This window comes from Oncorhynchus kisutch, linkage group LG3 (assembly GCF_002021735.2).
Source record: "Oncorhynchus kisutch isolate 150728-3 linkage group LG3, Okis_V2, whole genome shotgun sequence".
NCBI classification, from domain to species: Eukaryota; Metazoa; Chordata; class Actinopteri; order Salmoniformes; family Salmonidae; genus Oncorhynchus; species Oncorhynchus kisutch.
In genome coordinates this window covers 22476399-22499278 of record NC_034176.2, presented here as the reverse complement: position 1 = coordinate 22499278, position 22880 = coordinate 22476399, and the positions used below count along the sequence as shown (strand labels likewise).

Below are 22880 nucleotides of genomic sequence, written 5' to 3'. Positions count from 1 at the left end.
GCGAAGTGGAGGTGTTGTTTCCTACCTTCACCACCTGGTGGGAGGCCCATCAGGAAGTCCAGGACCCAGTTGCACATGGCAGGGTTCACACCCAGGGCCCCCGAGCTTAATGATGAGCTTGGAGGGCACTATGGTGTTGAATGCTGAGCTATAGTCAATAAACAGCATTCTTACATATTGATTCCTCTTTTCAAGATGGGACAGGGCAGTGTGCAGTGTGATGGCAATTGCATCGTCTGTGGATCTATTGGGGTGGTAAGTAGATTGAAGAAGGTCTAGCATTTCAGGTAAGGTAGAGCCTCTTAAAGCACTTCATGATGACAGAAGTGAGTACTACTGGGTGATAGTCATTTAGTTCAGTTACCTTCGCTTTCTTGGATACAGGAACAATGGTGGACATCTTGAAGCAAGTGGGGACAGCAGACTGGGATAGGGAGAGATTGAATATGTCTGTAAACACTCCAGCCAGCTGGTCTGGGTATGCTCTGAGGATGCGACTAGGGATGCCGTCTGGGCCGGCAGCCTTGCCAGGGTTAACACTTTTAAATGTCTTATTCACGTCGGCCACGGAGAAGGAGAGCCCACAGTCCTTGGTAGCGGGCCACGTCGGTGGCACTGTGTTATCCTCAAAGCGGGCGAAAAAGGTGTTTAACAAGACAGAAGCAAGACGTTGGTGTCCGCGATGTGGCTGGTTTCCCTTTGCTGTCCTTGATTGTCTGTAACTCAACTTTGTCTCTGTACTGACGTTTTGCCTGTTTGATTCCCTTACAGACGGATTAACTACACTGTTTGCATTTGGCCATATTCCCAGTCACCTTGTCATTGGTAAATGCGGGGGTTTGTGTTTTCAGTTTTGCGCGAATGCTGTCATCTATCCACGGTTTCTGGTTTGGGTAGGTTTTAATAGTCACAATGGGTACAACATCTCCTATACACTTCTGGATAAACTCAGTCACCATATCCGTGTATTCGTCAATGTTATTCGTCAATGTTATTCCCGGAACATATCCCAGTCTGCGTGATCAAAACAATCTTGAAGCATGGATTGGTCAGACCAGCGTTGAATAGACCTTAGCATGGATACTTCTTGTTTGAGTTTATACCTATAGGAAGGGAGGAGCAAAATGGATTTGTGATCAGATTTGCCAAATGGAGGGCGGGGGAGGGCCTTTTAGGCATTTCGAAAAGTTGACCAGAGCGAGTACAACAGTCAATGTGATGGTAGAACTTCGGTAGCGAAGTTCTACCGTACTATAAGCCCACTCCAAATACCTCTTCTACACTGCCGGTTTTGGAGCAGCCTCGAATAAGTTCAATTGCCCTGGGGGGTACGAACAAAGGATATCATTGGGGAAAGTCATATTCCTGGTCGTAATGCTGGTGAGTTACCGCCACTCTGATATCCCAACCAAAATTTCCGGCTGAATGTAATAACACAAAAAACACTCTGGAGTAATAATGTAAGAAATAACACACACAACACAAAAAAACCTGCGAAGTTGCTTAGGAGCTAGGAGCAGAGCTGCCATATATGTCTGCACCATTTTATACACACACAGGAGTAATCCACTCAGTGTCCATCGCCCTGTTTTAGTTGACTGACATGAAGTAGAGTGAATATTTACACCTCGCTTTAAGATGCAGTCTAAATAAGAGAAAGGGGGCTGGCAGGTAGGATTTACTTTCTCCCTGTCTCTGGTCCACACTCCAGTACAGTAGGTGGCAGGAATGCTCCATAACGTTGGATAACAACCACCGATAAATCCCACAAACGAAGAAGAAGAACACCACCACCACCACCACCACCACCACCACCACCACTCCCCCTCTCTCTCATCGGATATGTCAAATGAACATGGACCCATATGAAACGTCAGCACAGTGAGTGTAGTAGCAGTTTACGTATTGATGTTAGCGAGCTAGCCTAGTAAAATACAGTCCAGACATAGAAATACATTTGTCGTAAAGCAGTATATTTTTTGAGTTATTACATTGGGAAACGGTAGAGTTTATATTCGTTGCAGAGAATACGTTTAACGCAATGGACTTCACTTGGATTTTTTTACTTTCTCGAAGTTCATACGGTAAGAGATTCCATTGATTAGCTAGCTACTGTTAGCTAGAGGATAACAGTAACCATAACAGCGTCAGCTATACTAGCTAGCCATCTTCATTGTTGAAACCATCTGTCTTTTCATGATCAAGTCGTTAACTAAACTGGGACTGACGGATTTCTTAAATCTCGAAATGTTGAAATATTTACAGAATGATAATGAACTATTCAGCTAGCTATCTAGTTGGCAAACTGCTAACCGTAGCTAACTTGAAGCGAGCAGCCATTGCCAACACTGTGAGTAGCTAGCTGCCATAGCTAGCTACATCGTCTCTCATCTTGTCATCCAGCTAAAATATCATTAGCCTCTTTTAGATGTCTCTTTTAGCAAACTTACTAGTTAAACCTGCTGTCACGTATCTGTCAACTGATCTGGTGACATGACAAATCATAAGAGCGGCACAAAAGGACTATCTGCAACTGCAAGTTTTTCCAACTACCAGGAAACATGCATCACTCACTATATCCTCATTCCACATCTCTAATAGTAATTGTCTTCATGCTGATTACTGTGACACTCTCTCTGTTGTCTGTTTCAGATTGAAAGAGGAATGACAATGACAGTTCCCTTGCCTGTGAGAGGAGGCTACACTGGAATACAGTTGTTCTGTGACCAAAACAAGGGACCTTGAAGGACCACAGCCTGTGTGACAGAGGACTTGCATTCATTGTGAAGCTTTTGGGGAGAGTAGCAGGCAGTACACTTGTGTAAAGAAACACTAAGGCAAGGTGGAGATGTTTGCCAAACTGAAAAAGAAGATTGCTGAGGAGGCAGCCACAGCCCCCCGGACCGGAGTCCGGATGCCTCGGTCCTATAGCAAAGAGTCCATTACCTCAGTGGGGGCAGACTCGGGGGATGATTTTGTAAGTACCAGTTTTGTTACCTCACTGTCACTCTGTCCATGCCAGTCATCTTTTGAACCCACCAAGAGTAGTTGGTCACATGACACGAAACACAATCACACACGATTCTGTTCGCTTAAGAAGTTTTCCAGAGCTATTCTATAAAGGAGGCATCATGGAAGATAAGGGAGGTTTCTTTTAAATGTTTACTTTTGGCCTCTAATTTTAATTGGCTTTAACTTTGCACTTATGAAACACAAACAATGATAATTTTTTATCCTGTACACTCTTTCAATTCACCATAGGCTATTGTATTATTATATTACAGTTTTCTCTATGTTTAGAGATATTCTGAGGCCCCTCCCAGACAGTAATGGCCCAGGCCCTCCATTAGTGTTTCTCTCTGTGGCCTGGTAAGAGCATTTCAGTGGCTCTCTCCTATGTAATGGAGCCCCTGGGACTGTCATGATGCTGTAAGTCACTACCATATACATGGAGCATATCAGATATCCCCTGTACCGTGATGTCAATAGCCCAGAATGTTATGAGATCAATATCTAATAATGGCTTAATGAATTTCAGCAAAATTGTAGGCCTAATGTACAAGACTTACATTATGCAGAGCCAGGGAAAGAGCAGTAAAGTCATTTGCTGCATTTTAAAGTTTGGTGGAATTGTCCTTTCTTAACGAGTAGCCCTGCCTATATTTTGATGACATTGCCTTTTGGATTATGAGTTGGGTCTGTGAGTCAGCTAGCTTATTGTTATATGGTTGGGTGTGTCTGGAGATTGGCATCCAGACCGCTCTTTTGTAAATGATGACATGAATTCTAAAATTGTAGGCGCAAACCTGTGTAACCTGAAGCCATGCTCGGTTGTCAGCTCTGCAATGCTCTGTTCACTTGATGACACACACAATGTTTCTTTTCTCTTTTGGAGAAGGTAGCTTAACATACTATATGTTGAGACAATTCAGGTTACATTTTCATTAGGCTAATCAGTAGGCTAATCAGTAATAATTGTGATAGTGTTATACCACATTGCACTGTTAAACATATCATTTATATTCAGAAGATCATGTATTAGGCACTGGGAAAAAAACATTTGTCGATGTTATTGGAAATGCATCATAAGTGTTAATCAGTTCAGTGGTAATTTTATACTTCCCCACGGCTACAATTATGAATAAAGTGGCTCATCTTACAGGGTTACCCAGATCCAGTCTTCTGGGGCTGATGTGTATTTAAGTCATTGACTGGCCAGAAGGTCAAATCACCTGGTAGACTATCCCTTGTCAAATTTGTAGTAGAATCAGGATGACATCAAGCTAAAGTAAACACACTCGTAGCCATGAGTTAGGTACCGATGATATGACATGTTGTTGTTATAGCAATAATGGACTGGAGCCTGGCCTGTAGGCCTTACATCATGTCACCTAGTCACAGCCTTGGCTGGCATGAACAATTAACTTTTGTGTGGGTGGGAAGGGGGTGTATGATGGGGTGCTATTCTATGTATGTTGTGTCAATTGATGTATTTGTATGGAAGCAGCAGCACTCTTTAATTATCCAAGTCAAATTTCCCCTTGGACAATAAAGTACATCTTATTGTATATACACTGAGTATACTAAACATTAAGAACACCTGCTCTTTCCATGTGACTAGGTGAAAGCTATTATCCCTTATTGATGTCACCTCTTAAATCCACATCAATCCGTGTAGATGAAGGGGAGGATATAGGTTAAAGAATGATTTTTAAGCCTTGAGACAAATGAGACATGGATTGTGTATGTGTGCTATTCAGAGGGTGAATGGGCAAGACAAGAAATGTAAGTGCCTTTGAATGGGGTATGGTAGTAAACTCAGCAAAAAAAGAAACATCCTCTCACTGTCAACTGTGTTTATTTTCAGCAAACTTAACATGTGTAAATATTTGTATGAACATAAGATTCAACAACTGAGACATAAACTGAACAAGTTCCACAGACATGTGACTAACAGAAATGGAATAATGTGTCCCTGAACAAAGGGGCGGGGTCAAAATCAAAAGTAACAGTCAGTGTCTGGTGTGGCCACCAGCTGCATTAAGTACTGCAGTGCATCTCCTCCTCACGGACTGCACCAGATTTGCCAGTTCTCGCTGTGCGATGTTACCCCACTCTTCCACCAAGGCACCTGCAAGTTCCAGAACATTTCTGGGGGGAATGGCCCTAGCCCTCACCCTCCGATCCAACAGGTCCCAGACGTTCTCAATGGGAATGAGATCCGGGCTCTTCGCTGGCCATGGCAGAACACTGACATTCCTGTATTGCAGGAAATCATTGTCATGCTGGAAGGTCAAGTCAGGATGAGACTGCAGGAAGGGTACCGCATGAGGGAGGAGGATGTCTTCCGTGTAATGCACAACGTTGAGATTGCCTGCAATGACAACAAGCTCAGTCCGATGATGCTGGGACACACCGCCCCAGACCATGACAGACCCTCCACCTCCAAATTGATCCCGCTCCAGAGTACAGGCCTCGGTGCAATGCTAATTCCTTTGACGATAAACGCAAATCCGACCATCACCCCTGGTGAGACAAAACCGTGACTCGTCAGTGAATAGCACTTTTTGCCAGTCCTGTTTGGTCCAGCGACGGTGGGTTTGTGCCAATAGGCGACATTGTTGCTGGTGATGTCTGGTGAGGACCTGCCTTACAACAGGCCTACAAGCCCTCAGTCCAGCCTCTCTCAGCCTATTGCGGACAGTCTGAGCACTGATGGAGGGATTGTGCGTTCCTGGTGTAACTCTGGCAGTTGTTGTTGCCATCCTGTACCTGTCCCGCAGGTGTGATGTTCGGATGTACCGATCCTGTGCAGGTGTTGTTACACGTGGTCTGCCACTGCGAGGACGATCAGCTGTCCATCCTGTCTCCCTGTAGCGCTGTCTTAGGCGTCTCACAGAACGGACATAGCAATTTATTTCCCTGGCCACATCTGCAGTCCTCATGCCTCCTTGCAGCATGCCTAAGGCACTTTCACGAAGATGAGCAGGGAGCCTGGGCATCTTTCTTTGGGTGTTTTTCAGAGTCAGTAGAAAGGCCTCTTTAGTGTCCTAAGTTTTCATAACTGTGACCTTAATTGCCTACCATCTGTAAGCTGTTAGTGTCTGAATGACCGTTCCACAGGTGCATGTTCATCAATTGTTTATGGTTAATTTAACAAGCATGGGAAACAGTGTTTAAACCCTCTACAATGAAGATCTGTGAAGTTATTTGGATTTTTACAAATTATCTTTGAAAGACAGGGCCCTGAAAAGGGGACGTTTCTTTTTTTGCTGAGTTTAGGTTCCAGGCACACCAGTTTGTGTTGAACTGCAATGCTGCTGGGGTTTTCACGCTCAACAGTTTCCCGTGTGGATCAAGAATAGTCCACCTCGCAAAGGACATCCAGCCAACTGTGCTGCGCATTGGAGTCAACAAGGGCCAGCATGCCTGTGGAACACTTTCGACACCTTGTAGAGTCCATGCTCCGACGAAATTAGTCTGTTTTGAGGGCAAAAGGGAGGGGGGCCAACTCAATATTAGGAATGTGCTCCTAATGTTTGGTATAGTCCGTGTTGATCTTCTCAGTGTGATATTTCATAGACTCTACAACCCACAACATAGATGTTTCTAGTACCTGCTGACCCATTACTATGGAAGCTCCAGTGTGACCTGCTGAGTTGCTGTGCTGATGAGGATCCCTCTGTTCTGTGTGTTTGTGTTGACCTCCAGGCCTCTGATGGCAGTAGCTCCAGGGACGACCTCTCCTCCCAGATCCTCAGAAGGAATGATCAGATTCGCAAGCTGGAGGCCAAACTATCAGGTAAGACATGTCTATATTGAGCCAGTATAAACAGAGTAGGATGAGGTGGCCATCCTAAGATTAGTTTTGCATTTCCCCATTCAATAGTTAAGGTTAAGTTTGGTGGTGGATAAGCTGATTCTAGATCTGTGTCTAATGTACTTAGAAACAACTTCTACCCAGAGCAGTTCACCAAGGTCAAAGGTCACATAACCCACGGGTGATGTCTGGTTTCAGACCTCCAAGGTTTTTGTTCTCAACACTGACCCTCATAAGGTATGATGGGGGTAACTCTTACAATTTCTTTATTCTTTACCATATTCCCATTCGGTGAACGTTAAGAGCAAATGCCATGGCTTTTAGTCTACCTTTGGGGGTTCTGTGTGTCTTCTCTCCCAGATTAGTGTGATAGCTACTCCTCCCTCAGATGTGGTGTGTGTGTGTGACCCCTTAGAAGAGGTTAAAAGTTGCACGTCCTCATGCAGCGTCTTAACCAGGATGGATTTCTCATCTAAGAAAATCATTGTTTTCTTTCCTTTTGTATGTCTCTCTTCATTTATTTTATTCCTCCTCCTCCTCCTCCCTGTCCCTTTACCCTAATCCACCTATCCCCCTTTCCTGGGTGTGTGTGTACTTGTGTGTTTCTGTGATGTTGGTATCCCATCACCCCACCTCCTGCCAATAGACTACGCTGAACAGCTCCGACTTATGCAGAAGACCAAGGACAAGCTTGAAATTGCATTAGAAAAACATCAGGATTGTACGTACCTTTATTCTCCTCCCATTTTGCTTCCTTTCTGTCTCATTTGTTTGTCTGCTGGATGGGGTAATGGTCACCCTAAGCACCATCAGTCGCTCGCGGAGGGGTTGAGAATCACTTCTATAGATTTCCATATAAACAAATAAATTGATGAAACCAAGAACTTACATGCTTGTTCATATAGAATTCTTTAGAAATGTTTGTGGCACTCAGCAGCATTACAGTTCTTGACACAAACCGGTGCGCCTGGCACCTACTACCATATCCCATTCAAAGGCACTTAAATCTTTTGTCTTGTCCATCCACCCTCTAAATGACACGCATACACAATCCATGTCTCCAATTATCTCAAGCCTTAAAAATCTGTCTAACCTGTCTCCTCCCCTTCATCTTTACTGATTTGAAGTGGATTTAACAAGTGACATCAGTAAGGGATCATAGCTTTCACCTGGATTCACCTGGTCAGTCTGTCATGAAAAGAGCACATGTTCTTAATGTTTTGTATACTCCGTGTAAGTCCATGTGGGATGTCTCTGTTGGCCATGCTTAGATGCACAGCTTGCCTTTGCTTCTGGGGAACACTTAGTTTGGTATACTGAACACATTCTATGGTCAATTTTACCACCCGTTCACAGCTAGCAGCAACTAACCACTGACAATTCCATAACTAGCTGTTTGAACCGAGCCATCTTTGGCTAGCCTGTTGTGTTCATCCTCTTTCTGTCTGTCTGTCTTTCACTATCCAGCCTCCATGAGGAAACTGCAGGACCAGAATGAGACTCACCAGGCCAATAGAGCCAAAATGGCCGAAGGCATGGCTTTGGCACTGGACAAGAAGGATCAGGTGAGCATCATATCCTTTGCACCACAAGGCATTCATTTGTGTGTGTTTATACTTAGATGAATTCCTGTCTTTGTCTGTAGGAATGGATGGAAAGGATATCTACGCTGGAGCAGGTACGCTAACATCTAAACTGCATTCTAACATCTAACAAAAGTTATCGGTTCTCATTCAGCCAGTCAGTCTTTGCATGTGTAGATGAGAGATCTAACTGGGGGTCATCCTGTCTGTTCCTCAGGAGAAAGCGTCTCTGTCTGTGAGGCTTGATGAGATGATGGAGCAGAGCCTTACTCTGTTCCAGAAGAGGGATGACCTGGACGAGCTGGATGGCTTCCAGCAGCAGGAGCTCGCCAAAGTCAAACACATGGTACGCACTACTGACAACAAGGTCCTACTGTCTAACTCTCACCCACCCACCACATTGCGTGTATGAGGAAAGTCAAACGTAGACTTGTCAGTTTGTGCTTTATCTGTCTGCCTGTTCTGATTCAAGCTGTAGCTGTGTCAGTAATGATCCATCACAAGTCTTCCTATTACTCTAGACAATAATTGTATTTCAACATTTGTTATAGTGAAGTCCTTTCTGTGGTTGATTCTGTTATGTTATGGTAGTTACTGAGTAAGGAGGAGCAGCTGGTCCAGCAGGAGCGAGTGCTCCAGCAGAAGGGTGCCGAGCTGCAGATGGCCAAGAAGGGTCTGGCCGAAGCCCAGGAGCAGCTGCGGGTTCTGGGAGAGGAGCATCAGGAAAGTTGCAGGCTCAACACGGAGCAGGAGATGGAGAGGTAAGGACAGGACACAGATATTGCCTTGATAATGCCATGAATTCAGTAGTTGCAGAGATGCTGGTCTTGATGACTGAAAGTAATGACCTTACTCATTGTAGAGCTTGCCCCCCTCACCTCTTTTCTATAAGGGAGAGTTAGTATGCCAATTATTTTGATGAAGTCTGCCTGTTTTCTTCTGGGTTGTCTGTGGTTTTGGTGGTTGTCTAACAGTACAGGGTGTGTGTTGTCTCCTTTAGAGAGGAGCTGCTGGAGGTCAGGGAGGAGGCTGAGAAGAAGATTACTGAGCTGGAGGGCAGAGGCCAGAACCTGCAGAAGGTCATCCAACAGGTATCTGAAGACTTCCAGAAGGTGAGCCCTCTAACCCAGAGAGAAATCCTTTACCAAAATCCTTTCACTGTATTGAAATGGTACAGATTTGTAATGACAGCATATGAATACGGTAAACTAAATGTGATAATATTTTATAAAATATTTCAGATTTAGTGATCTAATTGTGTATGTTCTCAGTCGCGGAGCTCGGCAGCAGCTGTAGAGAAGTCTCTCCGTACGTTACAAATGGAGAACAATGCCCTGAAGCTGCAGCAACACAAAGTAAGACCAGACCACCATGTAGCTACCTATATCTACCCCCTATTCATTCTCCTCACACTGCCCTGTGGAGGGAGGTACAGTATGCTGTGTATTGACCCAATCCTCTCTATCCTTGCTGTGGTCCCCAGGCTGCAGTGACTGATGAGGACAAGGAGCGTGTGCTGCTGGACCTGCAGGAGAAGATCTCCTCTCTGGAGAGACGTCTGCATGGTAACCTGAGTGAAGACGAGCTCCTCCAGGAGCTTCTCAAAGAGGTAACTTAAACAGTCAGCTAATCCTAAAGACAGAGGGACTCCAGTGGAATTAGTTTAAAGAAAATACCACAGAGAATGGTGATTCATTTCTTAGCTCCTTTTTCCTGATGTGTAGAAGTCCACTCTGGAGCAGAGGCTGGAGGACACGAGAGTTGAGCTGCTGGAGGCACGCACCAACCATGCAGACACGGTTAGCTCTTTGGAGACTCAGGTAAACAGTCCTCTCTCTACCTCTTCATCAGCATGATATACTTCTTCACATGCCACTGGCTTAGATGCTCCATTAGGTAACAGTAATACATGAAAAACTGTATGAACTCATCTGTTAAGCATATTGTATCTCAACTGCCCCAGATATCCAGACTCAACAACAACGTGACTGAACTACAGACCCTGCTACGACACAAGGACGACTCTTCCAAGAACTACAGAGAGAGAACGGACGCACAGGTACAGGTACACACTGGTGGGAGAGAACAATGTAAGCATTTAAGACCTGTGCTCTCTCTCTACCTTCAGTCTCTCACACAGCCCCATGTCTCTGTCTTAGATAGCAGGTCTGGAACTGCAGGTGCAGGAGAGCAATGAGAGGCTCGAGAACACTGAGCAGCAGATCTCTGACAAACAAGCACATCTAGACAAACTGGTAAATAAATGTCAGATTACGGGGAAAGATGCTCTACCACCACTGTTCATGGATTAAGTTGAACATGAGGCTGGAGCAAATGCGGTTTAATTGTATTTATTTTCTTTAGACTGAGTAGGCTTTTAATGTGTGATGTTAAGATGGCCCTTTCCCCTGTGGTCCCTCCCCCAGCAGGCAGAGTGGAGTGTGGAGAGAGAGAGTCTGCAGCAGCAGGTGTCTGCAGAGCGGCAACAGGGCCAGGAGAGGGCAGGTCGGCTGGAGGAGCAGCTCACTGCACTGCAGACAGAGAGAGACACCGAACACACCTCTGCCCAAGCCAGGATTGTGAGTTACAGTTCTCAGCTCTCACATCCTCTACATTTTAATTCACAAAACTGTTCTAAATGAAATGTGCTGCGTAGTTTTGTAACCTGAATATTAAAGTCAGCTGTATCTTTGGTATTTGATCATTTCTATGCAGATTTTGATCAGTTTATCCATTGGTCTCTGTGGATTGTTAATTGTCCATTATCGGTTGCCATGTAATTTATCTCTGCTACAGGGCTGGCATGAAACTGGACTCTCAAACAAGGCCATCAATTTTTGTATCTATCGATATTGGACTGTGTTCCTATGCATTCTAATTTCTGCTTTTCTTTCTCAAACATCCCTTTGTCTCTGCTTCTCTCTCCCTCACCAACCGCTCTCTCTCGCTCTGTCTCTCTCGCTCCCTCACCCATCTGTGTTGTATTTCCCAGAGTGAGTTGGCGCAAGAGAGAGCGTCTCTGCTGAGGGGGAGGGATAAAGCTGACGTTGCTCTGAGGAGGCAGGCAGAGGGGCTGGAGCAGGCCAGGGTCAGACACACTTCCTGCTTTATATTAGGCAGTCAGTTGAAAACAGGAAGTCACAGATTTCCTGAAGAAACAAGATATTTTTTTTATTAAATTGCGTACTTCAGTCACTCCAGATGTTTTGCATACTGTGCCACACCATTTCTATGAGAACTGCATTTCTACATTACAACTCCCCAAAATTTTTCCTGTTGCCTGTACAAACGGGGTAATGATGTCCCTATATGTGTCCCCAGTCAGAGCTGAGCAGCAGGCAGACAGTGAGTGTGGAGATAGCCATGGCTCTGGAGGACACCAGGAGACAGAAGGAGGTGCTCCAACTACAGGTCTGGAGATGCATGATACATATTTACTCTCACAGCATACATTTTTACTGTACTCTTTGAAATAACAAACAGTATTCTTTACACTGTTTTGGAACAAGGTTTGAAACAATTGCAGATGCATTTTCCTTAACGCCCATAGTGCCTGAGTATGATTATCTGTTACAAAGCCATGAATTCAGCTTGTGTTGATTATGTGCTCGTAAATAGATGATAATGTCTCCTTTTCCAGGTAGGAGAGATGATGGCGTCACTTCAAACAACATCGCAGGAACTGACCCACGTCACTGAGCAGCTGAAGCGGAAAGAAGAGGAACTCCAAACAATACGCAATGGTAAACACTTTCTCTGTCCACAGGTGCCCTTTTCCTTCAGAAGTTGTAGTGTTTGTCGGATGTTCCCTTCCACGCTATTTGTTTTGCAGAGCTGCAGAGTTCCCAGAGCTCCCTGTCCCAGCTGCAAGAGGAGACAGAGGGGCTGCAGGCAGCAGCCCAGGAGAGGCAGGAGGAGAAGGACAGCCAGCTGGTCAGCTTGAGGCAGGAGCTGCTAACCCAGAATGAGCAGTTGGACTCCTGCCAGTTACGGGTCAGGACACACACAGGGAGCACAGCCATTAAGCTTTTAACTCATAACCTGTACATAAGTCCAAAGTCTGTCATTACATATCATGTTAGGTCTGCATGTCTGTTGTTGATTGACTTTGCCTGCTTTGTCTGACTGTGCCTCTGTGTGTGTCTGTGTCCCTCCCAGGTATCGGAGCTAGAGGTAGAGACTCTGACGTTGCAGCAGACTCCAGAGCTGTGTGAACTGGACCAGAATGGGACTGTGACGGTGGATGACCTGGACCACATGCAGAAGGCCAACCGAGACCTGGAGCAGCAGCTCAGTGACAAGAATAAGGTCAGTACTGGATGAACCAGAAGCCATGATCACCACACAGGCATGGTCAGATAATTAATGCTTGTCTGAAATAGCTGGAGCAGGACCATTTCATTATTCCTGTGTGTTTTAGGTGCTGTTATTGATTGGATGACTGTTGCTTTACAGACCATTAAGCAGCTGCAGCAGAGACTAGCAGAGCTAAAGAGGACCTTGCAGAAGGAGCTGGTGAGACATTTAGATAACTTAGTATGGGTATATTTAAATCAAATTAAAAAAATTCAGTTCATTAAAATATTGTTTTGTTTGATGGTTTGTGTCTGTGTTTCTGGTGCAGAAGCTGAAACCTGAAACCGAGTCCGATGGGAAAGAGAGGGCCCAAGAAGGGAGAGGAGAGAGGCAAGAGAGGCCAGACAGAATCTTTACAGAGCTCACTCTAGGCCCGGCCCCGGGCCCAAACACCACTGTCACCAACACATCTGATCTCAATGACTCACGAGAGATCAACTTTGAGTACCTCAAACACGTGGTGCTAAAATTCATGTCATCCAGAGAGGCTGAGGTGAGAGCAGTCCACCTGGTCCCTGTTACAGCTAGGCCATATACACAGCTAGGCCATATACACAGCTAGGCCATATACACAGCTAGGCCATATACACAGCTAGGCCATATACACAGCTAGGCCATATACACAGCTAGGCCATATACACAGCTAGGCCATATACACAGCTAGGCCATATACACAGCTAGGCCATATACACAGCTAGGCCATATACACAGCTAGGCCATATACACAGCTAGGCCATATACACAGCTAGGCCATATACACAGCTAGGCCATATACACAGCTAGGCCATATACACAGCTAGGCCATATACACTGAGTGTACAAAACATTAAGAACACATGCTTTTTCCAGGTGAATCCAGGTGAAAGCTATGATCCCTTATTGATGTCACTTGTTAAATCCACTTTAATCTGTGTAGATGAAGGGGAGGAGACAGGTTAAATAAGTATTTTTAATGCTTGAGTGGCGCAGCGGGCTAAGGCACTGCATCTCGGTGCAAGAGGTGTCACTACAGTCTCTGGTTCGATTCCGGGCTGTATCACATCCGGCCGTGATTGGGAGTCCCATAGGGCGGTGCACAATTGGCCCAGCGTCGTCCGTGTTTGGCCGGGGTAGGTCGTCATTGTAAATAAGAATTTGTTTTTAACTGACTTGCCCAGTTAAATAAATTGAGACATGGATTGTGTATGTGTGCAATTCAGAGGGTGAATGGGCTAGAAAAAATATTTATGCCTTTGAACAGGCTATGGTTGTTGAGTTTCTTTTTATTTTTACAGGGACGGTTTTAGCCAACCGGCTAATTTTCAACCGCAGTCCCTGGGCAGGTTATTAAAAACAATTACAATATAAACAATAGCAACATAGAACAAGCAAGACATAGCAACATAGGACAAGCAAGACATAGCATACAGACAGAGCAACATAGGACAAGCAAGACATAGCATACAGACAGAGCAACATAGGACAAGCAAGACATAGCATACAGACAGAGCAACATAGGACAAGCAAGACATAGCAACATAGGACAAGCAAGACATAGCATACAGACAGAGCAACATAGGACAAGCAAGACATAGCAACATAGGACAAGCAAGACATAGCAACATAGAACAAGCAAGACATAGCAACATAGGACAAGCAAGACATAGCATACAGACAGAGCAACATAGGACAAGCAAGACATAGCAACATAGGACAAGCAAGACATAGCAACATAGGACAAGCAAGACATAGCATACAGACAGAGCAACATAGGACAAGCAAGACATAGCAACATAGGACAAGCAAGACATAGCAACATAGAACAAGCAAGACATAGCAACATAGGACAAGCAAGACATAGCATACAGACAGAGCAACATAGGACAAGCAAGACATAGCAACATAGGACAAGCAAGACATAGCATACAGACAGAGCAACATAGGACAAGCAAGACATAGCAACATAGGACAAGCAAGACATAGCATACAGACAGAGCAACATAGGACAAGCAAGACGTAGCATACAGACAGAGCAGCATAAAACAAAAAGCAGCAAGACAAAATTCATAAAAGCAACAAAGTGTTTCCACACCTCACAAGCTACAGACAACAGACAACATGGAGAGTGGCAACACACAGCTAGGGACCATGTTCACAAATCTGATTGACCTTTAGCCATGTCTTCAAGCATTTTGTGAAAGTGTGATATGTGGTGCAGTTATGTGTGTCTGATGGCAGTGTATTCCAGACATGGGAAGCTCTCACAGAGAATGCAGATTTACTAAAGGTGCTTTTCCTTAGGGGAACTATACAGTCACCTCTCATGGCAGACCTTGTGGATCTGCTGCCATATGTCTGGGTTTTCTGTTTAACAAAAATATTGAGTGGAGGGGGAGCTAGGCCATTGAGGATCTTGAATACAAGACATGCGTCGGTGTATTGCACAAGATTTTCCCAACTCAAGAGCTCATGCTTTCTAAGGATGTGACAATGATGATGGCTATTGGGCTTCCTATCAAGCAGTTTGAGAGCCTGTTTGTAGACAGACTGAATAGGTTTTAATGTTGTACAGCAAGCTTGGGCCCAACTAGTCAAGCAGTATGTTAAGTGGGGGAGTATCATAGATTTGAAGTACAGTTTTGCTACCTCCTGTAGTCAAACAATTTCGTATAAAACGGAAATTAGCTAGGTTGAATTTGGTTATTTGAATTACCTTTTTCACATGCTTTTTAAAAGAGAGGTTGGAATCAAGTATGATGCCAAGGTACTTAAAATCGGATACCACCTGGAGCTTCTCCCCTGACACATAGACATCTGGCTCAGTAGCATCTGTTGCCCTCTTTGTGAAGAACATGCAAACAGTTTTTTTCACATTGAGATGCAAACACGAGTCACTGAGCCACTTTGTAACCTGGACCATTACAGTAGTGAGTTCTTGTGCAGCTTGTTGTTTGCTCTTTGCATGCACATATATCACTGTATCATCTGCATACATTTGAACTTCAGACCCAGTACAGACAGAAGGCAGATCATTAATGTACAGGCTGAACAGGAGGGGCCCCAGTATTGACCCTTGGGGCACGCCCACATCATAGCTACGAGTGGGCGACAGCTCATTGCTCACTCTGACACACTGAGTTCTGCCTTCAAGGTATGATTTCATCCATCTCAAGGCATCAGGGGAAAAGTTGAAAAAAAAAGCCTTCCTTAGGTCCAGAAACACAGCCCCAACAGCACCCCCTTTGTCCATCTTGGACTTCACATTTTCCAGAAGAAAGCAGTTGGCCGTTTCTGTGGAGTGTTTCGCTCTGAAGCCAAACTGCATGGAGTGTAATGTGAAGGGGCTGTTGTTGAGGTGGGCAATCAGTTGTTCTGCTACACACTTTTCAACAACCTTTGACACCACAGGTAATATACTAATGGGCCTGTAGTTACTCACGTTAGCAGGGTCGCCTGATTTAAAGATGGCCGTTATTATGGCCGACTTCCATACCCTTGGAAACACACCGAGACCAATAGATGTGTTGGTGACCTTAGTAATGGGGCCAATGAGTGACTCTTGTAGTTGTTGTAGTTCCCAGAACAAGAACTGCAATGCTGCTGGGTTTTTCTCACACAACAGTTTCCCGAACACTTTCAGCACCTTGTAGAGTCCATACCCTGGTGAATTTAGGCTGTTCTGAGGGAAAAAGGGGGTGCAACTCAATATTAAGATGGTGCTCCTAATGTTTGGTATACTCTGTGTATACAGTCAGTTTATTAGGTACACCACCCCATTCACGAAAATGGATCGCTCCTACAGACAGTGAGTCACGTTGCCGTGGCTTGCTATATAAAGCAGGCAGACGGGCGTCGAGGCATTCAGTTACTGTTCGATTCAACGTTAGAATGGGAAAAATGAGTGACTTAAGCGACTTTGAGCATGGTATGATCGATGGTGCCAGGCGCGCCGGATTCAACTGACAAGTGACTGTGCTAGATGGGTGTACCTAATACAATGCCTGGTGAGTGTATCTGATGTCTATGGTCATGGATGAAGTCTAAATCTCTCTGTGTGCCCCTCTCTCTGTATCTTAGGCCTATCAGCTGATCAGAGCAGTGTCTGTGTTGCTGAACTTCACTGGTGAGGAAGAAGACATGTTGAAGCAGACTCTGGAGTACAAGGTGGCTTTCTCCTTCCACACCTCGTTTCCCTGAAACTCATGTCAAATGAATGGATGTTATGGCCTGAACCACAGTCAGTGTGTATCACATGAAATAGGCCATGACCCTATTTTGTCCTCAAATGTTCTCATTTCTTAAATGTGCGAGCTATCTGTTGTTTCTTTTAGAATGACTTAAGCTGCATCTGGAGGGAAATTGTTATTTTTATAGAGGATACTATAACATTCAAACCCATGTTTTGCTACCTATAAGACCCTTTACCAGTTGTAATACTATTTTTAGTAGTCCAATGATATTTCATTTGATATCATTGTAACTATCGCTGTATTTTTCAGATGTCCTGGTTTGGATCCAAGCCTTCTCTGAAAGGTATTGTCCGGCCATCAGTTTCAGGGGCACCTGCTCACTGGAGCTGAGGGGACTGAGAGAGGAAGAGAGGACAGACACACACACATTACTTTTATCATGCGTTTGCATGACTTCTCCCACCACTGTGGCAACCAAATGAACACTGTAAAGAGAACACAGCCCAAGCTTTAAAATGGTTTCTGACATGGCACAGATTCCTATGTACTGTAGCTCCTCAATCTCTCCTGATCATTTTTTTTTCTTCATCTTCAAGAGAAAAGAGAATGGCGGGGGGGGGTTTATTTAGAAGTAAAATGCTTAAAGCAGACATGGTGTTGACCCATTTGATAAATGTTAACCTTAAGAGAAACCCTCCTCCCTCCCCTTGGAATGAGGTTAACATTATATCTAGCTCTGTCATGGAAACAGTACAAGTACACTACATTACCAAAATTATGTGGACACCTGCTTGTCTAACATCTCATTCCAAATTCATGGGCATTAATATGGAGTTGGTCCCCATTTGCTGCTATAACAGCCTCTACTCTTCTGGGAAGGCTTTCCACTAGACGTTGGAACATTGACGCCGGGGACTTGCTTACATTCAGCTGAAAGAGCATTAGTGAAGTCAAGCACTGATGTTGGGGGATTAGGCCTGGCTCGCAGTCTGCGTTCCAATTCATACAAAAGGTGTTCGATGGGGTTGAGGTCAGGGCTCTGTGCAGGCCAGTCAAGTTCTTCCACACAAATCTCAACAAGAATGTTCTGTATGGACCTCATCTTGGGCACATGAGCATTGTCATGCTGGAACAGGAAAGGGCCTTTTCCAAATTGTCGCCACAAAGTTGGAAGCACAGTATCGTCTAGAATGTAATTGTATGCTGTAGCATTAAGATATCCCTTCACTGGAACTAAGGGGCTTAGCCCGAACCATGAAAAACATTATTCCTCCTTCACCAAACTTACAGTTGGCACTATGTATCAAGGCAGGTAGCGTTCTCCTGGCATCTGCCAAACCCAGATTGGTCCGTCGGACTGCCAGGTGGTGAAGCGTGATTCACTAAAGCGTTTCTACTAGTCCAGAGTTCAATGGCGGCAAGCTTTACACCACTCCAACCAAAGCTTGGCATTGCACATAGTGATCCTTAGGCTTGTGCGCGGCTGCTCGGTCATGGGAACTCATTTCATGAAGCTTCCAACGAACAGTTTATTGTGCTGACGTTGATTCCAGAAGCAGTTTGGAACTTGGTAGTGAGTGATGTAACCCGAGGACAAACAAGTTTTTACACGCCATGCGCTTCAGCACTCGGTGGTCCTCTTCTGTGAGTTTGTGTGGCTCAATGTACTCAATTTGATACACATGTCAGCAACGGATGTGGCTGAAATAGCCAAATCCACTCTTGTAGGGGTGTCCTCATACTTTTGTGTATATATGGTGTATGTCTTATTCTCCAGGTGTTAAGAGTGGGATGGGTCAGGCCTACCAGACTGTCACAATTCTTTTTGACAGAGAAGATTATTTATGTCTCTGTGCTCCAATGTTTTTTCTTTAATTTAGACATAGAAAACGGTATTTACTGCCGTTGACTACCTATGGCAGGGTTCCCCAAATAGCGGTCCATGGGCCGAATTTGGCCTGCGTGTGGTTTTATTTGGCCCCCACTGTTTTCTGAGCAAAAACGCTATTATTATTATTTTTATTTTTTATTGCTGGACATAAGACTGTAAAAACGTCAGGAAATCAGCTCCAAGTTATTTTAATTTTGCACATCTGTTCCCAAATATCTTCCTGAAATGATTGTTTTAATCTAAAATTCTTTCTGTTTGGGATTCTTGCGGTCAATTTGAAGTCTACAAATATTTGTAATTATGTTCCAGCCCCCCGAACATCCCAAAAAATTTGCCTGCGGCTAGATCCAGTTGATGATCCCTTCTCTATGGTTGGGAAAGAGATATTGTGGAATTGTGAGTGCATGATGACAAGAACCTTGAAAATGCTACCATCCCAATCAACCCCTCTTCAGTTGAATGGAACGCCCCAAGATTTCTGATGGACCCTTCACAACAGTCTTTAAATTGGTTCTTTCCATTAAAAATACAACTTCAGATGGCTTATGTAGGAATAATCCATGTTAAAATCAGAACTTGTGATGTTTCTGAAGGGGAGGTGAGAGTCATACATCAATGTGTTTGATATCAATGGAGAAAATCTACGTCATGTAGACAGGAGAGGAGTACTTTTTAAATATGTTAAATAATTATTGAAAGCTATCTAAATCAGAATTATCAACGGATGTGCTCTACCTTTACCTGCCTTGTGTTTGTGTAAATGACAGTACATTCCATGTCTATTTATATATGATAACTGTACATATGCATTGAGAACTTTATAAATCACTGGGTGTAAAATCATTTGGTTTGACCTCTTGCAGTATTTTACAACATGTTTTACCTGTCTGTCCATGTAGCCAAGTCTTGGCTTGATGTTCTGTCTCACTGTTCATTGACATCCTGTACAGAACTAAGTGACCGTTTGTGTGAGCTGACAATGTGAGGGCATTAACAATGTACTGGAGGAAAGACCCTTTAATACAGTATGCATGCCTTATAGCAAAATGCATTGGTTTTCTGCAGAGGGAAAACCTGTCTCCTTACATTCTGAATAGAATGTGAACCATATTAATGGGTAAGGTGTGAGGCAGCAACGCAGCACTCTGCACTCTGAATTCTACTCCCATATCATGTGAGAAATATCCATGTGTCTGGTTACATTACAGTACTGTAGCATTTGATGTCACATTCATTGGGTTTATGCGGTCAGTCAACTCTGGGGCTGGGAGGTCGAAGAGGAAGGTGACAATGATGCATTTTGTGATAAGGTCCTCCCCGTCTTTAAACTGCTGTCATAAAATGGACACGGTCTACATTCAATGTCAAAACACCACACTGTTAAGTGACCTGCTATTGAATAGTATCTGGTACCACAAATGTAGTATAATTCCATAGAACTACAATAATATCACAGCACAAGTGGCTATGACTCTACTGCAAGGTCACCATAAAAAAAAACTTATGCGCTTCTTTTTTTTCACTTCTGTTTGATTCCGCCATGTGTGTCTAACTGTGGTTTTTAACAAACAATCTAATAAATCACAACAGATTCTATTAATTCTCATTTTAACAAGTGCTACCACTACAAATTATTTTGTTTTGTCTTCATTTCTTGTTAATAAATAAATGTTAAAAAGCATAAAGGTTTGTTTTCATTACTTTTTCTTGGGGACATGTTTTTTGGGTCTTTCCACGTGATTCTAAGCAGAGATGCAGCAGAATTAAGTAAGTAACAATAATTCCCACCTGAATCCACTGAGTGGCGCTGTGGGCATTTTCACCGATACGCAACAAAAGGAACGCCTCGGACCGGAAGATAGCTTCTGAGCTAACACGTTGTCGGTCTTTCTTTTCCTGTGGCAGCAACGAGGAACATGGTGAGAGGCTCGCGTCTTTCGTTCAATTCATTTCAATTGCGCTGTCTAGTCCACATAAAACGACCACAGTTGATAACATCCATGAGCATAAATATCTTGTCTTGCCACTTGTTTCTGACTGCTCAAGAGAAGTCCTTCATCTGTCACTTACCACCATAATAACCGAACGCGAGCAAGCTAAAAGCTACCGCTACTAGCAAATGCATGGATGTCTAGTTAGCAACGTCGGCTATCAAACATGTCTAGTTATACTACTTGCAAATGAAATGGATGTTCGCTAAATAACTAGTAACGTCGGTGAACTTTCAAACATTTCAGAACAATGCTTTCGATGTAGTTAACGTATGTTGCCAGTTACAATAGTTATATTCATTTTCAGCCCACGTTCAAAATGGGTAGCTCGCTGGCTACGTAACTTTACATTTTCAAAGATAACTTAATGAATATATTTAGATGTATCCCCGTTGTCAATCTCACAGGGCAAGATCAAGGCTAGAGATCTGCGGGGCAAGAAGAAGGAGGAGCTGCTCAAGCAGCTAGATGACCTGAAGGTAGAGCTGTCCCAGCTCCGCGTAGCCAAGGTTACTGGTGGAGCTGCCTCCAAGCTCTCCAAGATGTGAGTATTATTTGGACTGCATAAATGGTAATTAAGAGTTTGGCCTGGGTTCTGAGTGGGCTGTAGTTATCACTGTCACACAATCTATGGCTACATCATGGTGGAGAAATTAGTGGTTTCTCAGTTGTAATCTGAGTAAGGCGATGGGTAAGTTATATTATTGAATTGGTATGTAGAGATTTGTCACTGAACATGGCATGCCTTCAATTGTGTAGGCAACTCCACGCACATTTACACTGGGGGATAAAAAGAACGACACGTCCCGTGTGTGGATATTGTCTCAAATTTTGAGCAACTAAAGTACCACGCACATAGACAAACGTGTCGAGCAAGTTCAAATGTAATTAGATTCAATATTCAGGCTTGAAATTTAAATCTCCACGATTTTGCAGTGTTTTGTTTAACTGTATACCAATAATTGGTATTCAATTTGTATTTATTAGTCAACGTATTTAGGTGTAGTAGGGAAATAAAATGTGCTTCTCTTTTTGCTCAAATCTCAAACACCCTTTAAGTTGAGGCTTCTTATCCTTGCATTTTAATTAACCCTTATTTTTGGTTCTGTTTCCTCTAGCTGTGTCGTCCGCAAGTCCATCGCCCGCGTTCTGACTGTCATCAACCAGACGCAGAAGGAGAACCTGAGGAAATTCTACAAGGTAAGAGCAATGCCATCCATACACGTGTATTTAACAAATCTGTTAAGCAAAACAGAACCTGCTGATGAACAGTCAAAAGCAATGGGCAGGCATTTGACCACAGAACATCGGCTGTCGTATTCTGTTCATTTCCCAATGATTCTACATGTTGACTAGCCACTGTTCATCAATACCCAACAGGTGATCTACTGCGCATGGTGCGGGTTATGGTGTCTTGTCAACATGTTAAACATTCTACAGATTCGTTTGTAATGTGACCCATGTAACCTCAATATTTGAGAACTAGGATGAGTGCCAACCCTGACTATTCAGCCCATCTAAGTGCTGAAGACCATAATTTAACAAAATGCAATAGCAGCAACAGTTCTGAATCTTAGTATTGGATTAAATGACCATGTAGTTTTTATTTTAATTTGATTGTGAATGTAATTTCAGGGTAAAAAGTACAAGCCCCTGGATCTGAGACCCAGGAAGACCCGTGCCATCCGCAGGAGACTTAACAAGCATGAGGAGTCTCTCAGAACCAAGAAGATGCAGAGGAAGGACCGCCTGTATTCCATTCGCAAATTTGCTGTCAAGGCTTAAAGCTGTTTCTCTTGTACAAATAAATTGACTAAAAAGAGAAGTATGTTGTCTTCTGTAAAGGCATGTGAATCATTAGTGTGGTAATATATCTGCTTCAGTGAGCAGGTGGAATATTGATTGCAAACATTTGGAGTAATTATTTGGTGAGACATTTTATATCCGCTTTGCAATGTTAATATGCACTGATAAGGGATGTTTATGTATGCTGATGAGGATCCTGTTGTGCTAGAAAATGTTTTTGGTTGGAATTGGGACAGCAGCAATGCCTTTGGTAAAATACTGATC

General features: G+C 43.8%; 2 protein-coding genes across 7 annotated transcripts; both read left to right on the top strand.

Moving 5' to 3' along the window:
- The first annotated feature begins 1819 nt into the window (after positions 1-1819).
- Positions 1820-20419, top strand: LOC109877864 (golgin subfamily A member 1-like). Of its 6 annotated transcripts, none has more exons than XM_020470101.2 (24): positions 1820-2084; positions 2653-2977; positions 6712-6802; positions 7467-7541; positions 8288-8385; positions 8466-8498; positions 8621-8749; positions 8995-9164; positions 9404-9515; positions 9675-9758; positions 9887-10012; positions 10128-10223; positions 10367-10462; positions 10563-10658; positions 10830-10982; positions 11396-11491; positions 11725-11814; positions 12044-12146; positions 12236-12396; positions 12562-12711; positions 12859-12918; positions 13028-13252; positions 16816-16902; positions 17238-20419. In XM_020470101.2, exons 2-24 carry the CDS (start codon positions 2849-2851, stop codon positions 17316-17318), a joined length of 2541 nt encoding a protein of 846 aa, XP_020325690.1. In that variant the 5' UTR covers positions 1820-2084; positions 2653-2848; the 3' UTR covers positions 17319-20419. The 6 variants fall into 6 exon arrangements, with proteins under 6 accessions (XP_020325690.1, XP_031674921.1, XP_031674904.1 ...); XM_031819044.1 differs by having other exon boundaries at positions 1830-2084; positions 10367-10468; XM_020470107.2 differs by having other exon boundaries at positions 1830-2084; positions 10833-10982; positions 17238-19129.
- A 206-nt stretch (positions 20420-20625) lies between these two features.
- On the top strand, positions 20626-22635 carry LOC109877856 (60S ribosomal protein L35). Its single transcript, XM_020470090.2, has 4 exons — positions 20626-20738; positions 21218-21354; positions 21929-22010; positions 22446-22635. The coding sequence occupies exons 1-4, from the start codon at positions 20736-20738 to the stop codon at positions 22593-22595; spliced, it is 372 nt and encodes a 123-aa protein (XP_020325679.1). The 5' UTR covers positions 20626-20735; the 3' UTR covers positions 22596-22635.
- Positions 22636-22880: the final 245 nt, after the last annotated feature.

What these genes read in the sequence shown, in the direction of transcription:
- LOC109877864 (XM_031819044.1), top strand. Translation starts at nt 2,849, where the DNA reads ATGTTTGCCAAACTGAAAAAGAAGATTGCTGAGGAGGCAGCCACAGCC. An exon ending in CAGACTCGGGGGATGATTTT is followed by an intron (nt 2,978 to 6,711) that starts GTAAGTACCAGT and finishes GTTGACCTCCAG; the next exon opens with GCCTCTGATGGCAGTAGCTC. An exon ending in ACGGAGCAGGAGATGGAGAG is followed by an intron (nt 9,165 to 9,403) that starts GTAAGGACAGGA and finishes TGTCTCCTTTAG; the next exon opens with AGAGGAGCTGCTGGAGGTCA.
- LOC109877856 (XM_020470090.2), top strand. An exon ending in GCCTCCAAGCTCTCCAAGAT is followed by an intron (nt 21,355 to 21,928) that starts GTGAGTATTATT and finishes TGTTTCCTCTAG; the next exon opens with CTGTGTCGTCCGCAAGTCCA. An exon ending in ACCTGAGGAAATTCTACAAG is followed by an intron (nt 22,011 to 22,445) that starts GTAAGAGCAATG and finishes ATGTAATTTCAG; the next exon opens with GGTAAAAAGTACAAGCCCCT.